The sequence below is a fragment of the Mercenaria mercenaria genome, chromosome 6 (genome assembly GCF_021730395.1).
Source record: "Mercenaria mercenaria strain notata chromosome 6, MADL_Memer_1, whole genome shotgun sequence".
NCBI classification, from domain to species: Eukaryota; Metazoa; Mollusca; class Bivalvia; order Venerida; family Veneridae; genus Mercenaria; species Mercenaria mercenaria.
The window spans coordinates 7,200,169-7,226,622 of record NC_069366.1 but is presented as its reverse complement, the minus strand read 5'-3'; the positions used below and the strand labels follow the sequence as shown (position 1 = coordinate 7,226,622).

At 37.3% G+C, this 26,454-nt stretch overlaps 1 protein-coding gene across 1 annotated transcript in view; it reads right to left on the bottom strand.

Annotated features, from left to right (window-relative positions):
- Positions 1-3,634: 3,634 nt before the first annotated feature.
- LOC123549829 (FACT complex subunit SPT16-like) overlaps positions 3,635-26,454 on the bottom strand; it is a 62,322-nt gene continuing 39,502 nt past the window's right edge. Inside the window, exons 10-25 of the mRNA XM_045338264.2 lie at positions 20,961-21,073; positions 17,883-18,053; positions 17,199-17,314; positions 16,915-16,997; positions 15,836-15,906; positions 15,125-15,252; positions 14,471-14,606; positions 12,566-12,692; positions 11,994-12,112; positions 11,279-11,404; positions 10,176-10,364; positions 7,820-7,989; positions 7,204-7,333; positions 6,469-6,604; positions 5,957-6,031; positions 3,635-5,145 (exon numbers count right to left, since the gene is read on the bottom strand). Of these exons, the coding sequence (XP_045194199.1) occupies positions 4,847-5,145; positions 5,957-6,031; positions 6,469-6,604; positions 7,204-7,333; positions 7,820-7,989; positions 10,176-10,364; positions 11,279-11,404; positions 11,994-12,112; positions 12,566-12,692; positions 14,471-14,606; positions 15,125-15,252; positions 15,836-15,906; positions 16,915-16,997; positions 17,199-17,314; positions 17,883-18,053; positions 20,961-21,073 (2,189 nt within the window). The 3' untranslated portion in view covers positions 3,635-4,846. The remainder of the gene's footprint in view (positions 5,146-5,956; positions 6,032-6,468; positions 6,605-7,203; positions 7,334-7,819; positions 7,990-10,175; positions 10,365-11,278; positions 11,405-11,993; positions 12,113-12,565; positions 12,693-14,470; positions 14,607-15,124; positions 15,253-15,835; positions 15,907-16,914; positions 16,998-17,198; positions 17,315-17,882; positions 18,054-20,960; positions 21,074-26,454) is intronic.

The following is a 26,454-nucleotide window of genomic DNA, read 5'->3' as shown; positions in this document are numbered from 1 at the left end:
TCATCTACTTGGCATGTCCTGTCATCTCGCTAAGTTTCAACAATCTTGGCCTAGTGGTTCTCAAGTCACTGTTCAGGCTCCTGTGACCTTGACCTTTGATCAAGTGACCCCAAAATAAATAGGGGTCATTGACTCTGCATGTTCAATCATCCTATTAAGTTTCAACATTCTAGGTCAAGTGGTTCTCAAGTTATTTTCTGGAAATGATTTTACATGACCAGGCCCCTGCGACCTTGACCTTTAATAGACTGACCCAAAAATCAATAGGGGTCATCTACTCTGCATGTTAAATCATCCTATGAAGTTTCAACATTCTGGGTCAAGTGGTTCTCAAGTTATTGATCGGAAATTGTTTTCCATATTCAGGCTCCTGTGACCTTTAACGGAGTGACCCCAAAATCGATAGGGGTCATCTACTCTGCATGTTCAATTATCCTATGAAGTTTTAACATTCTGGGTCAAGAGGTTCTCAAGTTATTGATCGGAAACGGTTTTCCATGTTCAGGCCCCTGTGACCTTGACCTTTAATTGAGTGACCCCAAAACCGATAGGGGTCATCTATTCTGCATGACCAATCATCCTATTAAGTTTCAACATTCTGGGTCAAGTGGTTCTCAAGTTACTGACCGGAAATGGTTTTCAATGTTCAGGCCCCTGTGACCTTGACCTTTGATGGAGTGATCCCAAAAACAATAGGGGTCATCTACTCCAGCAGCCCTACAACCCTATGAAGTTTGAAGGTTCTAGATCAAAGTTTGAAGGTTCTAGATCAAATGGTTCTCCAGTTATTGATCGGAAATGAAGTGTGACGTACGGACGGAGGGACAGGGCAAAAACAATATGTCTCCCCCAGGGGGTGGGGGGGAGACATAATTATTTTCAAATCAGGCCAGTAGTTTCATACAAGAAGTTTTCTGTATAGCCATATGGGAAAATGAGCCCCTCCCCGAGGCTGCCACTTTTTCAATGAATCAAAATTATTTGAAGGAATTTGGTTGAGGGTCACCAAAGAAACATTTGTGTAAAATTATTTTGAAAACGGTCCAGCAGTTTCTGACAAAAAGATTTTCAAAGTTTTATATGTGCATATAGGGAAAAAAAGCAAAACCCCTTGGGGGCCATGTTTTTCGCTGAATAATATAGTAGAGGGTCTACCAAGGAACACTAGTCTTGTGTAAAATTGTTTTGAAATCAGTTTTCTATATAGTCATCAGTCTAAAGGACAGGAACAACAAAGGGAAGAAATTTAACCAAAAAGAAAAAAAATTCTCACAAGGTACAGATATGTCAAAATAAACCTAAAAATTGGAGGTACCATCTTGTACCACAGAAAAGTGGTCTCATTTTTCCCCTACGACCAAAAATAAAAAAGTTACTAAATAAGCTATTTATAGTAATATAAAAGGGAAGTAATTAAAAAAAATTTATTGTAAGTGAACGAAAGAAGGATCTGCCAAATAAAAACAAGAGCACTGCAATGCAACGCAAAGGCTGAGCAATATACACACAAAACAAAGTCATATGACCTTTGACGCTAAGTGTGACCTTGACCTTGAAGTGAGCCATCTGAAACATGCGCTCTGCACGTTGTTTCGATGAGGTGAACATTTGTGTCAGGTTTCTTTGAAATCCTTAAAGGGGTTCAAGAGTTACAGAGCAGAAGGGAAATTGCTAACCAACAGAGACAGACAGACGGACACTGAGGTGATAACATAGTACTTCCCTTCTGGCGTATAAAAAGGAATCGAGATCTTATGTGATACAAGTTGTGTGCAAGTTAGGTTAAAATATATATAATGAAGCTGCATTGTGCAGACAGGTCAAATAGCTAATTTGGCCCTTTCAGGAGCCATATCTGGAACCCATTATGATCTGCCAAGTTCAACATCAAGGAGCCAAGATCTGATGGTGACACAGTTTTGCGAAGTTTGATTAATTTCAAATCCTATAAGAAGGTTACGTGCAGACAAGGTCAAAATTAGCTAATCTGCCTATCAGGGGCCATAATCTGGAACCAATAACGAAACTGGCCAGTTCAAAAAGGAACCAGATCTTGTGGTGATACAAGTTGTGTGCAAGTTTGGTTAAAATCATATCATAAATGAAGCTGCTATTGTGCAGACAAGGTCAAAATAGCTAATTTTGGCCCTTTCAGGAGCCATAACTCTGGAACCCATTATTGGATCAGGCCAGTTCAACAAAGGAACCAAGATCTTATGGTGATACAAGTTGTGTGCAAGTTTGGTTAAAATAAAATCATAAATGAAGCTGCTACTGTGCAGACAAGGTCAAAACAGCTAATTTTGGCCCTTTCCGGGGCCATAACTCTGGAACCCATAAAAGAATCTGGCCAGTTCAAGAAAGGAACCAACATCTTACTGTGATACAAGTTGTGTGCAAGTTTGGTAAAAATCAAATCATAAATAAAGTTGCTATTGTGCAGACAAGGTCAAAATAGCTAATTTTGGCCCTTTCAGGGGCCATAACTCTGGAACCCATAAAGGAATCTGGCCAGTTCAAGAAATGAACCAAGATCTTATGGTGATACAAGTTGTGTGCAAGTTTGGTTAAAATAAAATCATAAATGAAGCTGCTACTGTGCAGACAAGGTCAAAATAGCTCATTTTGGCCCTTTCCGGGGCCATAACTCTGGAACCCATAAAGGAATCTGGCCAGTTCAAGAAATGAACCAAGATCTTATGGTGATACAAGTTGTGTGCAAGTTTGGTAAAAATCAAATCATAAATAAAGTTGCTATTGTGCAGACAAGGTCAAAATAGCGAATTTTGGCCCTTTCAGGGGCCATAACTCTGGAACCCATAACGGGATCTGGCCAGTTCAAGAAAGGAACCGAGATCTTATGGTGATACAAGTTGTGTGTAAGTTTAGTTAAAATAAAATCATAAATGAAACCTCTATCGTGCAGACAAGAAATTGTTGACGGACACACGCACGACTGACGACGGGTGATCACAAAAGCTCACCTTGTCACTATGCGACAGGTGAGCTAAAAAAAGGTACAATATAATTTATTTATAGTAAAACAAAGGCGCACAATTCTAAAAACAAGGGTGCCTCATGGTGGTCAACATTTGTGCAAAGTTACATCAAAATCCCTCCATGAAGAAGAAATGCTCCGGACAAAGTCATTCTTAAATTTAACCTTTGACCTCTAAGTATGACCTTGACCTAGGGGCCTGGTTCTTGCGCATGACAATCCGTCTCAAGGTGGTGAACATGTATGCGTTCAGTTTCAGTGAAAAAAATGAATCATGGGGGATGGTCACTTTTTAGCTCACCTGAGCACAAAGTGCTCAGGGTGAGCTATTGTGATCGCTCACCGTCCGGCCGTCCACACAGTCTAATTGTTGAACTGGTAATTATTTCAATAATTTTTCCACTTTCCAAACAACTGTAATCGCTACAAAAGCTTACTGAGAAAATAAATGTTCCAAGATGTAAATTAAAGGCTTTCAGCACAATTAAAGGTTTAGAATTTGTACAAAATTACAGATTTTTAAAGGTTTTAAAGGCCCCCCTGGGAGGCCTGTAATATATCCAACACAGATATATTTGTTTTCTTTAGCTTCTGGTAACCTGAAAACGTAATTATGGGCAAAAAAACAACTAAAAATACTTTTCCCAATCTTTAATTTTATAATTCTAAACTGGAACAAGTGATATTTCTTTTTCTCTCTACAAAGCTAACAGTGAAAGTGCATCACGAGTTTTTGTTTAAACAGTGAACAACTCTTTCTGCTAACTTATGAAAGGGTATCATATAAGTGAACATTTCTTTCTACGAAATTGATTATCAGAGTTGTTTGAACAGTGAACAGTTTTTTCTAAAAACATTATCATAAGAGCTTTTTATAACCACAACTGAAAATGTATCCATGTTTGAACAGTAACAATATAAATTATGATTATGTCAAGGTTTTTTTTCTTTCAAGCTGAAAATCTCCTGACATTTATATAAACATGTCAAATTAATATAGCTCTTCAGTTACACAACATTTCCTATTTTTTACACAATTTTACATATCTACACTTTAAACATATTAAACAAATGATAAGGAAGTAAAAGAAAACTATTTTTTTCTTCAAATAGTAAATGCTAAATCAATTGTTCATTTACAATTTTTTTGTGTTTCTACAAATCATATAGAGGCTAGAGAAGCAAAATTTTGAGTCACATATTTACAGAATTAAGAATAAATTCATATATCAGTTTTCAAAAATGTGATCACTCGCTGACAATGCCACTTTTTGCGATAGTAAACACAATAAAAAACATTTTCAGTGCAAAACTCTTGGCGAGATTTCTGTAATATGTATCATGCACTACCAAGGCATTACCAACACAAGTACAATATTCATCAAATAATACACTTACAACTGAAATGTACAAAGACAAATAAACACTGAAAAACTCTTGCAGAATTCCAGCAGATCCTGCAATATTAGATCAGAGCTAACTTCAAGAAAGTTTCATATTTTCCTCCGAGTATTGGGCGTGTCCGAAAGTTAAACATGAAGAAGTCAAGGTTGATCAAGAATGCTCAAGCAAAATTTGCCAGTTAAAGCACACTTTCGATATTGTTCAGCTGACTAATATATTCGATTTCACATTGAAACATAGTTTAGATCAGTATACACGACATGTTCACTACACCAACTGTGTTTACACCACTTGTAAAGAACAGTTTTTGTGCATTTTTAGATAGTGCTAATTGTAAGTAGTGAAGATGTATCTAGACTGCTTTCAAATCATTGTCAGAGTCCTAAAATGTTATTCGGCTATGTAGCATCAATGTTGTTTTTTTTTTGTTGTTTTATCTACTGCTCACTTCCTCTTCTTTTTCTTATCACGTCCGCCATCATCACCGCTGTGCTTTCTCTTCTTCGGAGACGCAGAGTGGCGGTCTTTGTCTCGTGACGACTTGTGATGATGAGACGATTTATGCGGTGATTTGTGTGACGAGGACTTATGTGGCGACTTGTGTGACGACGACTTGTGTGACGAAGACTTGTGTGGTGACTTGTGTGATGAAGACTTGTGTGACGATTTGTGTGAAGGTCTGTTCTTACTATGTTTGTGTTTTGTGTTCGAGTCACTACCATACTCGTCTAACTCCAGATCAGCTGAAAGTCAGGCATTATACTGCATGTAATTCATGTTTCATCATTATTTAAAGGGTCATGCCTCAAGGTTTGAAATAATAATGACAACTTTTTCAAAACAGCTAATTCCTTTATTTGTTTGCTTTGTTTTTAGCGCCGTTTTTTCAACAGTATTTTAGTTATGTAACGCCAAGCAATTAACCTAACTAGTTTTCCTGGATTCTGTACTAGTACTAATCTGTTCTCTACAAGTAACTGACAACTTTCCTACAAGAATCAGAGGTGGATGACAAATGATTTCAGACACAATGTCTTCTATCAAATCATCACGGGAGAACATATGCCTCGCCTGGCGATTGAACTCATGACCCCTTGATCCAAAGATCTGCGTTCTCCCTATTGAGCTAAGTGGGTAGATTGCAACTTCTTTTAAATATTCAAAATCAAGTGTTAATTTCATCTTAATACATATATTTGGAGTAAGCTATAAAGAACAGCTAAATTCCTGTTGTTTCACAGCACCATTTCATTACTATTGTAATTTGTATTTTGCAGACAATACTGCTGTACGCTTTTCAATCCATAGCACTAATTGCATATTTGGTTGTATTCCATCAAATAATTTAGAAATATTCATTTATAACCAAATGCCTCCGACACCTCCAAGGTCACAACCCCTTGCTGTAAGAGGGGTTCAACATCAGTTTCATTATTTTGAATATATACGAGAACTTCCACCAAGCAGTTAATGAGAAGGAAATACTGACATAGGGTCACCAGCATATTCGGAAAAGCTCATCCAAACCCTTAAGAATGTCAATGGTAAACATACCTCTCCTGGCCTCTTCTTCCAGTTCATCCCAGTCTTTACCACTCTCTTCACTAGAACCAAGATCCTCCTCTTCATCTGATAAAAACACAAAGTCAAAATCCAGTTTTTAAGTCAGGGAGATGGTATTATCAACATTCAAACATTATTGATAGAACACCAAATCTGCAACAGGAAGAGGACAGAAATGGACTTAAATCAGAGAATATTTGTCTATTAAAACTGCTCAAGCTATTTGTTAGCCTACTGCAAGTCATGTATAGGATAATCCCATCTATCAACAATGAGACAACTTAAAGACTGCTGGCGGCAAGTGATTCTGCCTTTGCAACCAGTGTTGATCAAGATCAGGCTGCACATCCATGCAGGCTGATCTTGGTCTGCACTGTTCGCTATCAAGTCAGTCAATTTTCAGCAAACACCCCTTTATATAATAAATGATACTGCCAAAATTGAATGATTGACTAGTCCATTTTAAAAATTTAGCAAGGTAAAGGTTAAGTATACACACATACCTGAATCATCTTCCTCCTCTTCCTCCCAGTTGCTCTCCTCACTGTAGTCATCAGAACTTTCTTCCTCACTACCACTGAAGTCATCTGACGGATTAAATTCCTCATCTTCTTCATCTTCATCATCATCTCCCTCGTCCTAGACATAAAAATAAGCTCCAACTTAGCTTTAAACTGACAAAACAGTTTATACTGTCAGGATTTTAAGTCATATAACACTCAATTTAGGTAACATGGGGGCATCTTCCAACTGAGATGTTGGGAGGGAGAGCATGTGTGCCTGAGTGGACACGAAGCTAGAACCACAGATCCTGTCACAATCCAGTTGGAACCCTCACTAGAATACATCCAGTGTGGGGCTAGTAATTCAGTCACCAATCTTAACCACTCAGCCAAAGAGGCACCCTGCTCCTTATTAACAACATTACATCGCTCAGTTTGATTTAAATCTGACAATGTTTAGCAACAAATGAGCTGTCAAAACTGACTCTGCCACTTGATTTGTACAAGCTTCATATTGAAATTTAGCCCCAAAAATAATTTGCATTTCAGAACTGCATTTATACGTTGTAAACTTATGAAAATTCTGGCTGACAAACAACCTTCTCCTGAAACTTGTAAGCCAACATAAATCCTGTGTTATAATCAAATAAGTGTACGTCTTCTATAATCCTGCAATTATTCTGCAAGCATGTATACACGTAAACAGGAATTCTAGTGAGAATTAAAGTTACTTACCTCACTCTCAGGATCCAAGAAACTCCAACCACCATTGTCGAAGAACCCTTCTGGGTCATCTGTGATAGTTTTCATAATCTTTGTCCAGTTGAGAGATTGTACACCTTCTGTGTAACGCAGGTCACAGGAACTGGAAATGAAGTCAGGAACATGCAGTTTTAGCTCTTAAATGTTTACATTGACAGCACAAGTTTTTCACTATTTGTTTTACCAGAACATTTGAAATAAAACAGTGTTACAAAGTTTTTAATGTGGCAAGGCCTCAAAACTGCCATGATGAGTGGCCAAATATTACGTTTCTTTTAATTTATCTTATCAGGGGCAGGATTGCCTCCTTGGCTGGGTGGTATGATTGCTGATTTCTAATTACCTGTCCTTCACTACTTTTAATTCCCGGTATCTGACAAAAGTTCCATTATTTTTTTTTAAAATATTTTTCCCCCAAAACTTATGTAAACCAATTAAAATACAAGACAATGCGCCATTAAGTAATTATCTTCTGGTGTGTGATACAATTTTGTTAAGGAAAACAGCTTTTCCAACAGATTTTTAAGATTATACAGAAGTAAATTAATCTGCCCAGCCTGCCGATGGGTCTCAAAAACTAGATACTTACTTTAACCATTCCTTGACGTTTTCAAGCACTTGCATTGGAACAGAGTTCACCATAGCAATCTTCTTGTGGTAATCTTTAAACACAAACACGATGTCAAAGTTCTTCAGATGGAATGACACACGCTCAAAGTGGACCAGTTCAACTTCATCAAGGGAGATAACAAATGGGGGCTGTAAAAATGAAGATAATGTTTTAGTGTTTGTTTTGTTTTATTGGGAGAATAGCATAGGTCATTTGTTGGATGTTCTTTTTCTGTTTGTTTTATTTTGTTTAAAGTCAGACACAGTTCATGTTGGTTTTAGATGCAGATGTAAATAACTGGATTGAGGGTAACTGGCGGTAACAACGCTCTGCTGAGTTGCCACCGAAATCGTTACCCGAGAGCCAGATAATCCCACCTTCATCTACAACCAGTGGTAGATTATTTTTGTTTATGATTTAACAAATTTTGCCAAAATAAAAGCTAGATATAACTTTCCTTGCAAGGTCATCTTGTGATGTTAAAGACCTCTGTCAAGAAGAAACCAAAGTAAGTGTAGTTTGAAAATATCTGATCTAGTAGTTTCAGAGAAACATGCTTACATGGAAAACTTTCACAAAATGTAAATATGAAAACGGGGACCAAATTTTGAAACTAGAATGTGTCTGTAGGACACAGGGTGTACCCCCACTGGTACATTTGTCACAAATAAGGGGCAATAATTCAAATGTTTGCAGTCTTAAAGGGTTATAACCTCAACAAACATTTTATACAAGAGCACCGCAATGCGGAGCAATATACGCCCTAAGGTATGACCCCTAAGTGTGACCGTGACCTTGAAGTGAAACATCCAGAACATGCGCTCTGCATGTCGCCTCGATGTGGTGAACATTTGTGCCAAGTTTCTTTACAATCCTTCAAGCAGTTCAAGAGTTACAGAGCAGACACGAAATATACTCATATGACTATTGACCCCTAAGTATGACCATGACCTTGAAGCGAGCCATCCAGAACATGCGCTCTGCACGTCGTCCTGATGTGGTGAACATTTGTATCAAGTTTCCTTGAAATCCTTCAAGGGGGTCAAGAGTTACAGAGCGGACACGAAATTGCTAAATGAGACACTGGGGCTATAACATAATACGTCCCTTCAGGTGTATAATAAAGGATTCATTATTCTAGGCCACATACTTTTTGAGCTTTGAACATCACAAACAAAAAATCAACTATTTTGGCTATTTCAAGGGCCGCAACTGTAATTAGCGCTAAATTCTCAAGAAGAATGCCAAGTGTGCAAGGTCACATCATGATAAAGACTCATGCAAGGTTTCATGAATTTACATCAAATACTTTTGAGCTAGGCACGTCATTAGGTGAAAATGTGCATTTTTGACTATTTCAGGGGCCATAACTTTGGAAATAGGGGGTGGAACCAGACGGAAAAATAGGAGGTGCACAAGTTCATATCATGATAAAGACTCATGCAAGGTTTTATCAATTTATATGAAATATTTTTTGAGCTAGGCGCTTCACAAGGTGAAAATGTGCATTTTTGACTATTTCAGGGGCCATAACTCTGGAAATAGGGGGCGGAGCCATACGAAAAATAGGAGGTGCGCAAGTTCATATGATAGACTCATGCAAGGTTTCATCAGTTTATATCAAATACTTTTTGAGCTAGGCTCGTCAAAAGGTGAAAATGTGCATTTTTGACTATTTCAGGGGCCATAACACTGGAAATAGGGGGCAGAGCCAGACGAAAAATAGGAGGTGCTCAAGTTCATATCATGATAAAGACTCATGCAAGGTTTCATCAATTTATATCAAATACTTTTTGAGCTAGGCACGTCACAAGGTGAAAATGTGCATTTTTGACTATTTCAGGGACCATAACTCTGGAAATAGGGGGCGGACCCAGACAAAAAATAGGAGGTGCGCAAGTTCATATCATGATATAGACTTATGCAAGGTTTCATCAATTTATATCAAATACTTTTTGAGCTAGGCGCGTCACAAACTTTTTTCAGATGCACGGATGCATGGACAGACAGACAAGACCAAATCTATATGCCCCCACCACTCATAGTGGGGGCACAAAAATAATAGCTAGCTTTACGTAATTTGTCTTGGGAAATCACCTATGATGCCAAAGTCTTGTGTAGGTTTTGAAAGTATTTGGCCTAGTAGTAGTAGTTTCTTCATTATCTGCTAACATGCAATTTTTTTTGACGCAGATGCACACACCAACACTGACGAAAGATGACAACAAAAGTCCAGCTAATAGAAGTCAAATCTTTTCATCAGGCATCAGCGTAAAAAGATTAAGCACTCTTGTATTATTTAGATATTTCAAACAATGTCTCTCACATTACTTACCCATTCTGTTAAGGTAACCAGACAACCACTGGTAGGCTGAAGGAGCACGGTACTGCGGAATGGAGCTCCATGAAAACCAAGCTCTCTGAATGGTGTATCAAATTCCACCTCATTTTTGGTCAAACTTTCTACTTTTTCGCAGAAATTCTTGAAGGCCGACTTCAGTTTCTGTCTCATATCTCTCTCAGCCTATAATGAAATGATCTTGAAACAAGAGCTGTCCGTAAGACAGCACGCTCGACTTTTCTGTGCTTGACTCTGAATTTGAGCTTTGCCAGTAAAAGGGGCTTAACTCAATGAAATATATAATCAGAGTTCTGGGGATTGTTTCTTCTGGTGAAACCTTTGATAGTAAATAACTATTTTAAGTTTCAAGTCAATAGCTTTGAAAGTAACAGAGATATTGGACGTTATATAAAACTTTAACCAAAAAATTCTAAGTTAAAAAGAGGCACAACTCTGTCAAAATTCAAATCAGAGTAATGGGGATTGTTTCTCCTGGTGTAGACTTCGATAGTAAATAACTATTTAAGTTTCAAGTCAAAAGCTTTGATAGTAACAGAGATATCTGACTTTATCAAAAATTTTAACCAGCCGGGGCGAGTGCAATAGCTCTACTTTTTCTTCGAAATGTTGAGCTAAAAATAAAACCAACTTAGAATGTCGGTGTCCTGAATACACTTGTAGCAGTAAAATTTACTTATGACCACTGTTACAAACATTTATATTTCATAAAACTTCACGAGTCATAAAAAACAAGTGGGTCATAATGGCCTTGAGCCACACGGCTGACCTAGGCTACGCTTCTGACCAAGTTTCATGAATATCCACAAATAGATTAGCAATACTTTGCTTAAAGTTTCTCCTTAACCTAAATCTAGTGGCTTCTAAGTGCTGTCTAATTATGGATACATAAGTTTTCCAGTACTTTCTCATTTCAAAGTTTTGAGACAAAGCTAAATTCAAGTACTCAACAATCTAAATCACAGCTAATAGCTTTCAATGGCTGGTCTTTATTTTATATACATTAAAATCATCTTATCCCAAGCCCTGGTTACAAATATACCATTCCACCATAAACACAGAATACTACAAGAAAGTACCTGTTCAGCACGTAAATCATCTCTGTCGTGCATGTGCTGATGTTTACCCAAATCTGTCGTGATTTCTCCCACCTCCGTGTAGAACTGTACATCTATATGTTTCTTCTTGCCAAACAATATAGCATGCTGAAATACACATTACAGTCTTATATATAAACCGTCTTTCACATAAGATGCTACTTATTTCAGGTTGCATATCGGTCCACATGGCCTGACAAAGTGGTCCAGTGGTCAGACCACAAAACCATGGGGTTGTGAGTTGGCTTACCAGCTTTTCAACTGTTGAGGCAGATCCTGTGAGCATTATTTCATACACGCACTGGGTAGTCCCACTTTCAAATCAGCTGCATGGCTGTCTAACAAGAGGGCTCCAACCCAAAGAGCTGAAGGCCAGCCGGTCATTCAGTCAGCAACCTTTACTATTTGGCTACTGAGGCCACTTCAAAATGAATTTAAAATGGGAAGTGTAAATGTAGTATTTAGGTCACTCATCCTCCACGATGTTTTTGACCACATCCCCACATTGTGGCCACACTGCAACACATCAATCCTAGATTAAAACACATGGATTCCATTTTTTGATACAGCTTAGACAAACTAGCATAGAGAATTATTTCACGGCTTTAACAATAACCAGTCAAGGTGTTCATTAAATCAGTGTATTACATGGGTTTGCTGTTCTCTCGAATTGGAGGTGTTTTTATTGTGTACTAACCTTTAGGTGAAAGTGTAACAAAATTATCATTTCTCCATCACATGGCTGGAAGAAGGCATGTTTTATGTTGTTGTATAAAACATCTACCTTGTCTCCTCTAACTGATGTAAATCTGAAACCTGGAAACATGGCAGTCAATAAGTAAAGGGTTACAATTACATACTGAACAGGTCAACTAAATCTAATTAATCTTAAAGTCATCTCAAGTTACTTGTATGGATAATTCAGCAGAAAGATTGTCATTTTCGGATTTGAAAAACAGTGGAATATAAACCAGACACTTGCAATTCCACTCTGTCTTCTTGTTCCTTAATGTTTTAACTGTCAAACATTCACATAAGACACAGATTTAAAATCTCTTCATGAAGACTGTTTGCGATCTTAGCTCATCCTTGCAATCCCTGGATCCATAGTCCAGTTAATTACATGTCTTTAAAGGCTTGTTAGAAGAGCCATTAAAGCACTTTTATAGCAATGTTTTTCTTGCATATTACTGGACTACTACTTTTTGCTTTTCTTTGCAAATTTAATCAAAGGGATTCCATCTGAATATGACCATTCTTTCAACTTACCATTAGAATGTGCTTCCAGGGAGCCAGAGATTCTCTTTGAGACAATGTTTGGCCTTATATACAGATCCTTCAGCTTGGGGTTACCTCTGTTTGGGTTTACTATGAGAGCATCTTGTTTTACTATACCCTAAATACAACAAAACAGATCTTTAAACAAGAGGGCCATGATGGCCCTATATTGCTCACCTGTTATCATTGCACTTGAGGACAAGAAGGTCCTCAGAAAAAATATCTAAGTCCAAAGGACAGGAACAACAAACGAAAGAAATTTAACAAAAAAGAAAAACTAAATTCTTACAAGGTACAGATATGTCAAAATACACCTAAACATTGGAGGTACCATCCATGTTGTACCACAGAAAAGTGGTCTCAGTTTTTCCCTAAGGCCAATAATAAAAAAGTTATTAAAAATAGGCTATTTATAGTAATGTAAAAGGGAAGTAATTCAAAAGAAAATTATTGTAAGATAACAAAAGAAGGATCTGCCAAATAAATCTGTTAACATAAATGAAATTTCAGATCAGTATCTTCACTAGTTATGGAGATATACCCATTTTAATTTCAAAAATAAAGGGAGGTAATTTGACATAAAATCAGTCCATAGTTATCTACCCTGATTGCCTCGGTCCAACTAATGACAATAATGAAATTTCAAATAAGTCCTGTAAGTACTTACTGATATAAATCCATTTTAACTACAATCAGGGGAGGTAATCAGATATAAAATATTTCTCGAAACTACGAATGGATCTGATTTGTCATGGAATCCAAGATTTATTGTTGTTGAAGATATTTTGGAAGTTTGTATCAAATAAAACCATAAATGAAGTCTCTATATGGCTGCAAAAGCCAAAACTGCCAATTTTGGACATTTAAGGGGCCGTAACTCTGGAACCCATGAAGGAATCTGTCCAGTTCAACAAAGGAACCAAGATCTTGTGGTGATACAAGTTGTGTGCAAGTTTGGTTAAAATCAAATCATAAATGAAGTTGCTATTGTGCAGACAAGGTCAAAATAGCTAATTTTGGCCCTTTCAGGGGCCATAACTCTGGAACCCATTAGGGGATCTGGCCGGTTCAACACAGGAACTGAGATCTTATGGCAACACAAGTTTTGTGCAAGTTTGATTAAATTCAAATCATAAATGAAGCTGCTATTGTGCAGACAAGGGCAAAATAGCTAATTCTGGTCCTTTCAGGGGCCATAACTCTGGAACTCATAATGGAATCTGGCCAGTTCAAGAAAGGAACCAAGATCTTATGGTGATATAAGTTGTGTGCCAGTTTGGTAAAAATCAAATCATAAATAAACTGCTATTGTGCAGACAAGGTCAAAATAGCGAATTTTGGCCCTTTCAGGGGCCATAACTCTGGAACCCATAATGGGATCTGGCCAGTTCAAGAAAGGAACCGAGATCTTATGGTGATACAAGTTGTGTGTAAGTTTGGTTAAAATAAAATCATAAATGAAACCACTATCGTGCAGACAAGAAATTGTTGACGGACGGACGCACACACGACGGACGACGGACGAAGGGTGATCACAAAAGCTCACCTTGTCACTATGTGACAGGTGAGCTAAAAAGTTTTACTCCAACGTTTCAACTAGTACTTGATAATTCAAAAGTCCTGCATTTCATCACACTTTTTGGATAATATGTAACCCCTAATGTATATAGCAACTAAGCAATATCATCTCAAATTAAATACTTCTTATGTTCTTTTGTTCATTTAAGCAAACTTAAAAATATTCAGTATGGCATATGCATAAAGACTCACAAGTTACAGACTACTCCACATAGTAAAATGGTGTAGCACAAATCACATTAGACCTTGTGTATTTAGGCAGCCGATCACAGAGACTCAAGACAGTTTTACAGCACAAGAGTAGAAAAAATTATGAACCTCTTTTTCTTTCTCTTCCATTTCTCTAGTCTTGAACTTTTTCTGTACTTCTTTGATCAATCTGTAGGCAGTGTTCAGGTTAGACGAAGCAGCATAGAGTTCTCCAGGTTCCTTTGTGTTGGAACTTCTGTAAGTTCTGTAAAGCAAAAAACAATTAGATAATATAATCATCATTCCTCTCCCAAATTAGTCAACAGTCTTGAAGGTGCATGTGTTTTCTTGGTAAATTTTGCCAAGGGTTCATGCCATTTGCCATAAACCAACATCTCCTACAATGGTGAAATCTGTTAATTCATACAGGACTTGCTGTTAAATAGTAAGGTAGTGAGAACTGAAAAAGGTTCATTTATAATATTTCTCAATATTTTCTAAATAAATTCCATTGATTACATAGTATTCTATTTATGTCTTTAACCAACTTTCGCCAAATTTTCTATTTTGAACTGGCAGACATTAATTCTGTGCAATGGGTTTGAACACAGCCAATTAAACAACAGAACTGTCTAATGAGTCTTTAATGATATTTTACTTGTATGAAATTCCCTACTACTGATATACATTATATGCTTACAAACTCCCCTCCTTACCCCACATGAAACTTTAAATACGCTAATACATCAGACAATTGCCTATTACTTATAATATATTACATACATTTCTTTAAGGAAAGTAGCATCAGTCTGTTGGAAAGTGTTTCCCTCATTTCTTCCAAGAGCTGAGCCGGGATGGAAAAAGTTTATACGAAGATATGTGTAGTCTCCTTCCACAGACTGACTTATGTTCTGGAAAATACAGAGAAAAAATCATAAAACGAGTGCAAATACACTACTGATGTGTGGTTGGTTAGCAAGAGGGTACAAATACTTTATTTCATGGTGTTTCATTCCATTTTTCAAAACCATCTCAATTGTGTGAAACAACTGTCATTTAAACTAAGAATCAATACCGATCCATTCACCACAAGTCACCAACATCTCAACCGGAATCGCAGGTGGATGGCTATTTATTCAAAACACACTTTCTGTCAAATTGTCCCAACACACATGCGCCACTCCCAAGGGTTGAACTTGCAACCTTTACCTAATGTGCTAACTGGGCAGGCTAACAAATAAAAGCATTATGTAACATGAACAAATATTTTGTGTTGGGCATTGTTTCTGATGGAATGCATTGGCCACACTTCATTACACTTACAAAGGTTGTCTTTGAGGATAAATTCTCAAAAAAAAAAAAAGACATTGAGTATGTGAGAAAATACATGCTTTTTTCTACTAAATTCCAAATTAACAAAGAACGTATTTTATGAGCAACATCTTGTGGTGTCTACAAGAAGCTGCAAGAATATCTATTTATTTTGGAACTTACTTTGACAGTAGAAATGTGAAATGGTGTTGGTAATCCAAATATTGGAAGGATAATTGTCTCGTACTTCTTATCTGAAATATTATAAACATCTTTCGTTAATACAACTAAAACATCAAAACGAATTATTTCAAGTAAAATTTTATATATGAAAATGAGGAGGAAAACCTTTTGAATCAGAAATTTAATGTGTTTTAAATGAGCTTGACACTATTTCTCTCAACCTTCACTGGTGAGATATTATATCAGTTTTCCATGATTTCAAAACAGCCTTAATTTGTTCTCTATAATTAAGATCTTCAACATATGAATCAGAAGTGTACACATGAACTAAAACTTTGTGTCTTTTCATCAACTGTCTCATGGTCCCTCTCAAGACCTGGTTTGTAAGTCATTACCCAGGTAGCAGCTGGGCAAGCTAGCAATTTATGCAGTCAACAAATCTTAATATCAACTTAAAATCATAATAAATACAACACAAGAGCTGTCACTAATGGTGACAAATGCCCCCGGCAGCGCCTTGACCTTTGACCTGGTGACCCCAAAGTCAGTAGGGGTCGTGTACTCAATAAGTACTATTAGCATGTGAAGTTTGAAGGTCCTGGGTGCAGTGGTTCGCTAGTAAAGTGCCTTCATGCAAAAAGTTAACCTTGTTCTTCATGCAAAAAGTTAATGTTGTGACGAACTAACGGACGGACAGTTGAAAACTAATATGCCTCCCTTTGGGGGCATAATAAAAATATCAGAAAAATTAATCCTAATAAACATAAATATGTGAACAGTGTCCTCTCAATGTGTATATTCCCTGTTTATATGGCTGATCCCTTCAGAACAGTAATTTGTCCCAAGTCTATTTGCCCATATAGTTGACCATTCAGATCACTGGTCATTTTAGCTTTTAAAGTGTAGTGCGAGATACAGAAGATGCTCCTATATCAGAGGCTTTTCTTTGTTCTTATACATGCAAGATGAAAAAGCACCGTAAGAAGTCCTCCAGTCCCAAGTCTCATTCTCAAGACAGTTGATTTTCTAAACTCTTACCTCAAATCCTTTCAAAAACTTATAAATGCCTTATAACTTACCTACAAACAGCTTCAGTTCTCTAATCTCTGATTCACTCGGCAGGTGTGAGATAGTCTTGTAGGAAACATTGGATTTTCTCATCCTTAAAAAAATACAAGACAATTTTGATTATATTTTTTAACAAAGTCTATTAAATCAATGGATCCCAGGAATTCAATAGAGATTTATTCTCATTTTTAAACCTTTGTGACAACTTTATATCAAACTCTTTGTATCTGATCAGAAGATATTCAAATTTACCATCCAAAGGGAGAGCACAAAGCTTTGGAACAAAAGAACTTACTTTTTCTCATCACCGCCAGTCTTCAATCCCCTCATTCTCTCCCTTGCTTCTTCATTCAGTCTCTCGGCAAGTTCTTTTTGATGTTTGATTCTTTTTTCTTCCGTGGTAGCATCAGGCTGTTCAAAAGATCAGAATCAAGTTCAGGTATAATTTTCTTGCTGCCTTTATTGTGTGTCTGGATAAGTTTCATTTAAATGCAGAATTTGTATCTGACGTACCAGTTTCACTGTTATTTTTTCAAACTATTGGTAGTTGGGGTAAAAGCATTTTAAACAGTTCTACTTAGTAGTAAATAAAGAAAACTCACTACTTTGCAATTTTCATCTAATTTAATGAATAATGAAAACCATGCAAGTATTTTTGAACTAATGACTCTACAATGTGTCACTCCACCATGGGTCATCTACTGACCACAGGCATTCTGTAGATACAATACCAGGAACTACTGACCACAGACAATCAACTTTTGCAGTGCCTGTATTCCCATATGCCTGCATGCTTAAGACTTTTTCCAGTTATTGATCAGAAACCAAATGGTCTACAAATGGATGGACCAGCAAACAAAAGCATTCAATATTACTTTTTTGAAGGAGGGCACAATCAATGGTTGGTTTCAATGAAATTTTCCTATCCAGTTACAACAATTCCTTCTCCCTACAAATATACACTGAGAAAGTTACATACCCTAGTTCTGTTCTCCAACACAGCATTCCTCCTTCCTCTCCCTAACATCTCTGGTTGTTGTGGCTTTTTTTCTTCTTCCTCTTCATCCTCCTCCTCATCCTCGTCTTTCAGAAATATTCCTACATACTTCATTCGCTTCTTTGCATTTGTCATCACAGATGCTGGTGATCCCTATAATTCAAAAGTCTCATACCAATTTCATGCCCTAATCAATGTTTTTTCTTCTGATTGGGGCTATTTACAGACCTTTTCTCCTCAGAAAGTTTCTTTCAAATTATGCAGTTTTCCCCTAAAATTGACTGTACAGTGGCATTTTTTCCCCATTTTATTCGCCTAAGTACTTACATTCACCCCTCCCCAATTCCACCCCCCTCCCCACAAAAAAACAAGAGGACCATGATGGTCCTGAATCGCTCACCTCTTCCCACACGACCCAGTTTCGAGTATGAAGTCGTTTTTTCTATTATTTGACATAGTGACCTAGTTTTTGAGCTCATGTGACCCAGTTTTGAACTTGACCTAGATATTATCAAGATAAAAATTCTGACCAATTTTCATGAAGATCCATTGAAAAATATGGTCTCTAGAGAGGTCACAAGGTTTTTCTATTATTTGACCTATTGACTTAGTTTTCGAAGGTACGTGACCCTGTTTTGAACTTTACCTAGATATCATCAAGGTGAACATTCTCACTAATTTTCATGAAGATCTCATGAAAAATATGGCCTCTAGAGAGGTCACAAGGCTTTTCTATTTTTATACCTACTGGCCTAGTTTTTGACCGCACGTTACCCAGTTTCGAAACTGACCTAGATATCATCAAGGTGAACATTCAGATCAATTTTCATGAAGATCCATTGAAAAATATGGCCTCTAGAGAGGTCAAAAGATTTAAATAATTTCACACCTACTGACCTAGTTTTTGACTGCAGTTGACCCAGTTTCAAACTTGACCTAGATATCATCAAGATGAGCATTCAGACCAACTTTCATACAGATCCCATGAAAAGTGTGGCCTCTAGAGAGGTCACAAGGTGTTTTTATTATTTGACCTACTGACCTAGTTTTTTTAAGGCACGTGACCCAGTTTCAAATTTTACCTAGATATCATCAAGGTGAACATTCCGACCAATTTTTTTGGAGATCCATTCATAAGTATGGCCTCTAGAGAGGTCACAAGGTTTTTCTATTTTTAGACCTACTGACCTATTTTTTGACCGCACATGACACTGTTTCGAACTTGACCTAGATATCATCAAGATGAACATTCAGACCAATTTTCATACAGATCCCATGAAAAATATGGCCTTTAGAGAGGTCACAAGGTTTTTCTATTATTTGACCTACTGACCTAGTTTTTGACGGCACGTGACCCACTTTCAAACTTGACCTAGATATCATCAAGATGAACATTCAGACCAACTTTCATGAAGATCCCATGAAAAATATGGCCTCTAGAGAGATCACAAGGTTTTTCAATTATTTGACCTACTGACCTAGTTTTTGACAGCATGTGACCCACTTTCGAACTTGACCTAGATATCATCATGATGAACATTCAGACCAATTTTCATGAAGATCTCATGAAATATATGGCCTCTAGAGAGGTCACAAGGTTTTTCTATTTTTAAACCTACTGACCTAGTTTTTGACCGCACGCGACCCAGTTTCGAACTCGACCTAGATATCATCAAGATGAACATTCAGACCAATTTTCATACAGATCCCATGAAAAATATGGCCTTTAGAGAGGTCACAAAGTTTTTCTATTATTTGACCTACTGACCTAGTTTTTAAAAGGCACGTGACCCAGTTTCGAACCTGACCTAGATATCATCAAGGTGAATGTTCTGACCAATTTTCATGAAGATCTTTTGAAACATATGGCCTCTAGAGAGGTCACAAGGTTTTTCTATTTTTAGACCTACTGACCTAGTTTTTGAAGGCACGTGACCCAGTTTCGAACATGACCTAGATATCATCAAGGTGAACATTCTGACCAATTTTCATGAAGATCTTGTGAAATATATGGCCTCTAGAGAGGTCACAAGGTTTTTCTATTTTTAGACCTACTGACCTAGTTTTTGAAGGCACGTGACCCAGTTTCGAACTTGACCTAGACATCATCAAGATGAACATTCTGACCAACTTTCATAAAGATCCCATGAAAAATGTGACCTCTAGAGTGGTCACAAGCAAAAGTTTACGTACGCACAGACGCACGCACGGACGGACGATGGACACCGGACACCGCGCGATCACAAAAGCTCACCTTGTCACTTTGTGACAGGTGAGCTAAAAAACAACAGGCCCAGACCCCTTCCTCTCTTACTGCTAATTGGTAATATAATTATCCTTACTCAAAAGGAACTTTTCATAATAATGCCGTTTTAAAACAACTGCCTTTTAGTTTAAAGTTTTTGTTTTGTTTTTGGGTTTAATGTCACACTGACAAAATTATAGGTCATATAGTGACTTTCCAGCTTTTGATGGTAGAGGAAGACCCCAGGTGCCCCTCCGTGCATTATTCATCACGATCAGGCACCTGGGTAGAACCACTGATCTGTAAATCAGCTAGACGGCTCGAATTCACATCGGTGAGGGGCAAGTGATTCGTATTCAGTAGCAGTTTAACAGACTGCTCAAGGTCTAAAGCAGATGAGCAAAATATTCACTAATTTCGAGCGATCCAAACAGAAAATAGATGAAACAGGGTTGTTTTAGGTAGATTGTCTATTAACTAAGGGGATCACTTGGGCAACCTAAACTATATAAGGAAAATGGCCCAGTACAACATGAAGTGCTTAAGCCGGTTGTTTGACCCACTGATACTTAAACAAGCAGTGCTTCACTATAAAACGAAGTATTTAGGATCATTATAAAAGTAACAAGTACAGCAGATTCGACTTTCTAAAAGCCGAAATCTGCATAGTTCAGGGTTTTCCCTCCCACTGTTTGACTGGGGGTCATGGTGAAAATTTGACTTACAACTTGGGAGACAATTCCAATTTTACAGTCATATTTTGTACATGATGGTAAAACAATAAATGATTAAAACCAGGTACTTAGGTACATTACCTCACTCACAAGTACTGTGTCCCCTATAAACAGAGCATACTTCTTTCCTGCAGAGTCCTTGCTTTCCTTATTCTCCAGGTCAGAAAATCCAACATTGATGTTAAACACCATATCTACAACGCAATGACAATTTGATCAAACAAATCCATTAACACTATTTTTTTGCGAATTGTAGGTCTATTTTGCAAGATCCAGTTACAAAAAATATATTACACTGAAGAGCTTCCAGGGTGATGGTAGTAGGATCTTTTTGAATTTTTTAAGTATCTTTAATAATGTCAATTATATGGCTAAAAATGTACTTTTCCACACTGTTAAAAAAATGAGCATTATCAGTTTGGCGTTTTATTTATAAATCCACAGGCAATCATTCCATTAAGTTTGAAGGCTGAAGGTCATGGTGTGCTCTCGTTACTGACAAGAAACAATTTTGAGTCTAAAGATCACTATGACCTGAAGGAGGTAGGTTACCTTGTTTCATACCAGGGTAAATTCAAATTAGTTGAACCGCAGCAAATTTTTGTATTTCGTGTAATTTAATGTTTTAACTGCTACAATCCCAATTTCGTTTATCTCTGTCCCTTCAATTTTTATCAAGGTTTGAAGTACATGACCCTCCAAAGGTATTTTATATTGAAAGAAGAAGGAAAATACAGATATTTAACACTTTTCAGTGTATTTTGGTTTCATTGTTATCCGCAGAAGTCTGCATAATTGATAATTTTACTAGTATGCGCGTTAGCTTTCTAATATAAGCTTAAAATGTACATGTCGCGGCGCTCGTGTTTCCATGGTAATGCATTTTCTCTCATTTTTAAACAACTATGTATGAAAACGGGTTTTTCGATGGCTTCAGTGCCATTCTGTTAATGACCAACATGGATTATTTGGGTAACATTATTAGCAAAATACCAAGCATTTTACATGGTACCCTATTTAAAGTAACCACGGCAACAGAGATGTTTAATATAGCTTATATCTTGCTTTTTATCGTAATTTCTTATAAAAATATTAAATAAAAATAGAGCTATCACTAAAGGTGATGAATGTATCCCCCGCATGCACTGACACAGTACACTGCAATTTGACGCACACAAGATTGCATAATTATGTGGACTGTATGTATATAGACTGTATGTATACAGTATAGTTAAGTAACAAAAAACAAAGTCCCATAACTATGCAGAATATTTATCTAAACGAACGTAACATGCACCATGCACAACTAGGGTTGGTACTGATCACTTGTGTGAAGTTTCATTAAATTGTGTGCAAGGGTTCGGAAGATTAGGCGCGCACAAGATTGCATATGCAGACTGTGTGTACATAGTATGTTAACAAGAAACAAAGTCCCATAACTCTGCAGAACATTTATCTAAAAGAACGTAACATGCACGATGCACAACTAGGGTTGGTACTGATCACTTGCGTGAAGTTTCATTAAATTGTGTGCAAGGGTTCGGAATATTAGGCGCGCACAAGATTTCATATGCAGACTATATGTACATATTATGTTAACAAAAAACAAAGTCCCATAACTCTGCAATTTTTTTTTTTTGCAAGAACCTAACATGCCCCATGCACAACTACTGTTGTTACTGATCATTTGTGCGAAGTTTCATTAAATTGTGTCAAGGGGATGAGGAGAGATGGTGCGCACAAGATTGTGCCTATGTATATAGTATAGTAACAAGAGGACCATGATGGTCCTGAATCACTCACCTCTTCCCACATGACCCAGCTTTGAGTATGAAGTCGTTTTTTCTATTATTTGACATAGTGACCTAGTTTTTGAGCTCATGTGACCCAGTTTTGAACTTGACCTAGATATTATCAAGATAAAAATTCTGACCAATTTTCATGAAGATCCATTGAAAAATATGGTCTCTAGAGAGGTCACAAGGTTTTTCTATTATTTGACCTACTGACCTAGTTTTCGAAGGTACGTGACCCTGTTTTGAACTTTACCTAGATATCATCAAGGTGAACATTCTCACTAATTTTCATGAAGATCTCATGAAAAATATGGCCTCTAGAGAGGTCACAAGGTTTTTCTATTTTTATACCTACTGGCCTAGTTTTTGACCACACGTGACCCAGTTTCGAAACTGACCTAGATATCATCAAGGTGAACATTCTGACCAATTTTTATGGAGATCCATTAACAAGTATGGCCTCTAGAGAGGTCACAAGGTTTTTCTATTTTTAGACCTACTGACCTAGTTTTTGACCACACATGACCCTGTTTCGAACTTGACCTAGATATCATCAAAATGAACATTCAGACCAACTTTCATACAGATCCCAAGAAAAATATGGCCTTCAGAGAGGTCACAAGGTTTTTCTATTATTTGACCTACTGACCTAGTTTTTGAAGGTATGTGACCCACTTTCGAACTTGACCTAGATATCATCAAGGTGAACATTCTGACCAATTTTCATGAAGATCTCATGAAATACATGGCCTCTAGATAGGTCACAAGGTTTTTCTATTTTTAGACCTACTGACCTAGTTTTTGACCGCACGTGACCCAGTTTCGAACTTCACCTAGATATCATCAAGATGAACATTCAGACCAACTTTCATACAGATCCCATGAAAAATATGGCCTTTTTAGAAGTCACAAGGTTTTTCTATTATTTGACCTACTGACCTAGTTTTTGACGGCACGTGACCCAGTTTCGAACTTGACCTAGATATCATCAAGGTGAACGTTCTGACTAATTTTCATGAAGATCTTGTGAAATATATGGCCTCAAGAGAGGTCACAAGGTTTTTCTATTTTTAGAACTACTGACCTAGTTTTTGATGGCACGTGACCCAGTTTCGAACTTGACCTAGATATCATCAAGATGAACATATAGACCAACTTTCATACAGATCCCATGAAAAATATGGCCTTTAGAGAGGTCACAAGATTTTTCTATTATTTGACCTACTGACCTAGTTTTGGATGGCACGTGACCCAGTTTCGAACTTGGCCTAGATATCATAAAGGTGAACGTTCTGAACAATTTTCATGAAGATCTTGTGAAAAATATGGCCTCTAGAGAGGTCACAAGGTTTTTCTATTTTTAGACCTACTGACCTAGTTTTTGAAGGCATGTGACCCAGTTTCAAACCTGACCTAGATATCATCAAGGTGAACATTCTGACCAATTTTCATGAAGATCTTGTGAAATATATGGCCTCTAAGAGGTCACAAGGTTTTTCTATTTTTAGACCTACTGACCTAGTTTTTGAAGGCACGTGACCCAGTTTCGAACTTGACCTAGATATCATCAAGATGAACATTCTGACCAACTTTCATAAAGATCCCATGAAAAATGTGACCTCTAGATTGGTCACAAGCAAAAGTTTACAGACGCACGCATGCACGAACGGACGGACGACACACACCGTGCGATCACAAAAGCTCACCTTGTCACTTTGTGACAGGTGAGCTAACAAGCAAATTCGATGAATTGGTATCCCCCGCCGAAAGGGTATGTGGTGAGGAATGGCAAAAAGATATATCCGGCAAAAAGTTAAGGATGTTAATAAGAAGCAAATAATTTCATTAGTCAAAATCAATTTAACAGAAAACAAACGTTTAATTAAAGAGTACATAATAAATGTATGATACTTTGATCCTGACTAAAGAATTTATTTTGATTGGGATATGCTTACTGTAATAAGCTAAGCTTTTAAAATTAAATGCAGTTAATTGAAATATGAGCTTTAAGTTTAACTGGAATGAAATATTGTCTTTGAGTGGTTTGGCACCAGGTGTTGCTGTTTTACATGTACATTTAACTTAAAAGATCAGATGTCCTTAAGAGAACACAGGTAAGATATCTTGAACATGGCTGAGGGCAAGGTTTGTGCAGTCACAACTTAACATGTTGAAGGTTTGAACATTTAAAAAAAAAAAAAAAAAAAAAAAGGAATGGAAATATATATATCTATATATAGATATATGTATATATTTATTGTTTTAGGGGGTGGGGGTGCAGGGGAACGGGAGAAGAAACAAAATTTTACATGTTGATTATAAATATTGATTGAAAATTAAAAATGAAAAAAAAAAAAAAAAAAAAAAGGTTAAAGGGTGAAGTTGGAGGGGGGAGTAGGGAGGGAGGCAGAGGATGCATGATCAGTGGTGGGCATGACTGGGTGGAGAAGTGAGGTGGGGGAATGGTACAACTTGGAAGGTTTGAAAAAAATAAGAAATAAGAAATGAAAAACAAGAGGACCATGATGGTCCTGAATCGCTCACCTCTTCCCACATGATCCAGTTTTGAGTATGACGTCGTTTTTTCTATTATTTGACATAGTGACCTAGTTTTTGAGCTCATGTGACCCAGTTTTGAACTTGACCTAGATATTATAAAGATAAAAATTCTGACCAATTTTCATGAAGATCCATTGAAAAATATGGTCTCTAGAGAGGTCACAAGGTTTTTCTATTATTTGACCTACTGACCTAGTTTTTAACCACACGTGACCCAGTTTCAAACTTGACCTAGATATCATCAAGATGACCATTCAGACCAACTTTCACACAGATCCCATGAAAAATATGGCCTTTAGAGAGGTCACAAGGTTTTTCTATTATTTGACCTACTGACCTAGTTTTTGATGGCACGTGACCCAGTTTCGAACTTGACCTAGATATCATCAAGGTGAACGTTCTGACCTATTTTCATGAAGATCTTGTGAAATATATGGCCTCTAGAAAGGTCACAAGGATTTTCTATTTTTAGACCTACTGACCTAGTTTTTGATGGCACGTGACCCAGTTTCGAACTTGACCTAGAAATCATCAAGATGAACATTCAGACCAACTTTCATACAGATTCCATGAAAAATATGGCCTTTAAAGAGGTCACAAGGTTTTTCTATTATTTGACCTACTGACCTAGTTTTTGAAGGCACGTGACCCAGTTTCGAACTTGACCTAGATATCATCAAGGTGAACGTTCTGACCAACTTTCATGAAGATCTTGTGAAATATATGGCCTCTAGAGAGGTCACATGGTTTTTCTATTTTTAGACCTACTGACCTAGTTTTTGACCGCACGTGACCCAGTTTCGAACTTGACCTAGATATCATCAAGATGAACATTCTGACCAATTTTCATGAAGATCCATTGAAAATTATGGCCTCTAGAGAGGTCACAAGGTTTTTCTATTTTTAGACCTACTGACCTAGTTTTTGACGCCACGTGACTCAGTTTCGAACTTGACCTAGATATCATCAAGATGAACATTCTGACCAACTTTCATAAAGATCCCATGAAAAATGTGACCTCTAGAGTGGTCACAAGCAAAAGTTTACGGACGGACGCACGGACGGACGACGGACGGACCGCACCGCGCGATCACAAAAGCTCACCTTGTCACTTTGTGACAGGTGAGCTAAAAAAAAATTGGGTGGGGGGGGGGGGGGGGGGGGGGGGGGGGAGGGGGTGTGACCAAGGCAAGTGGGTGACCAGGTGTGGGTGCGCAACT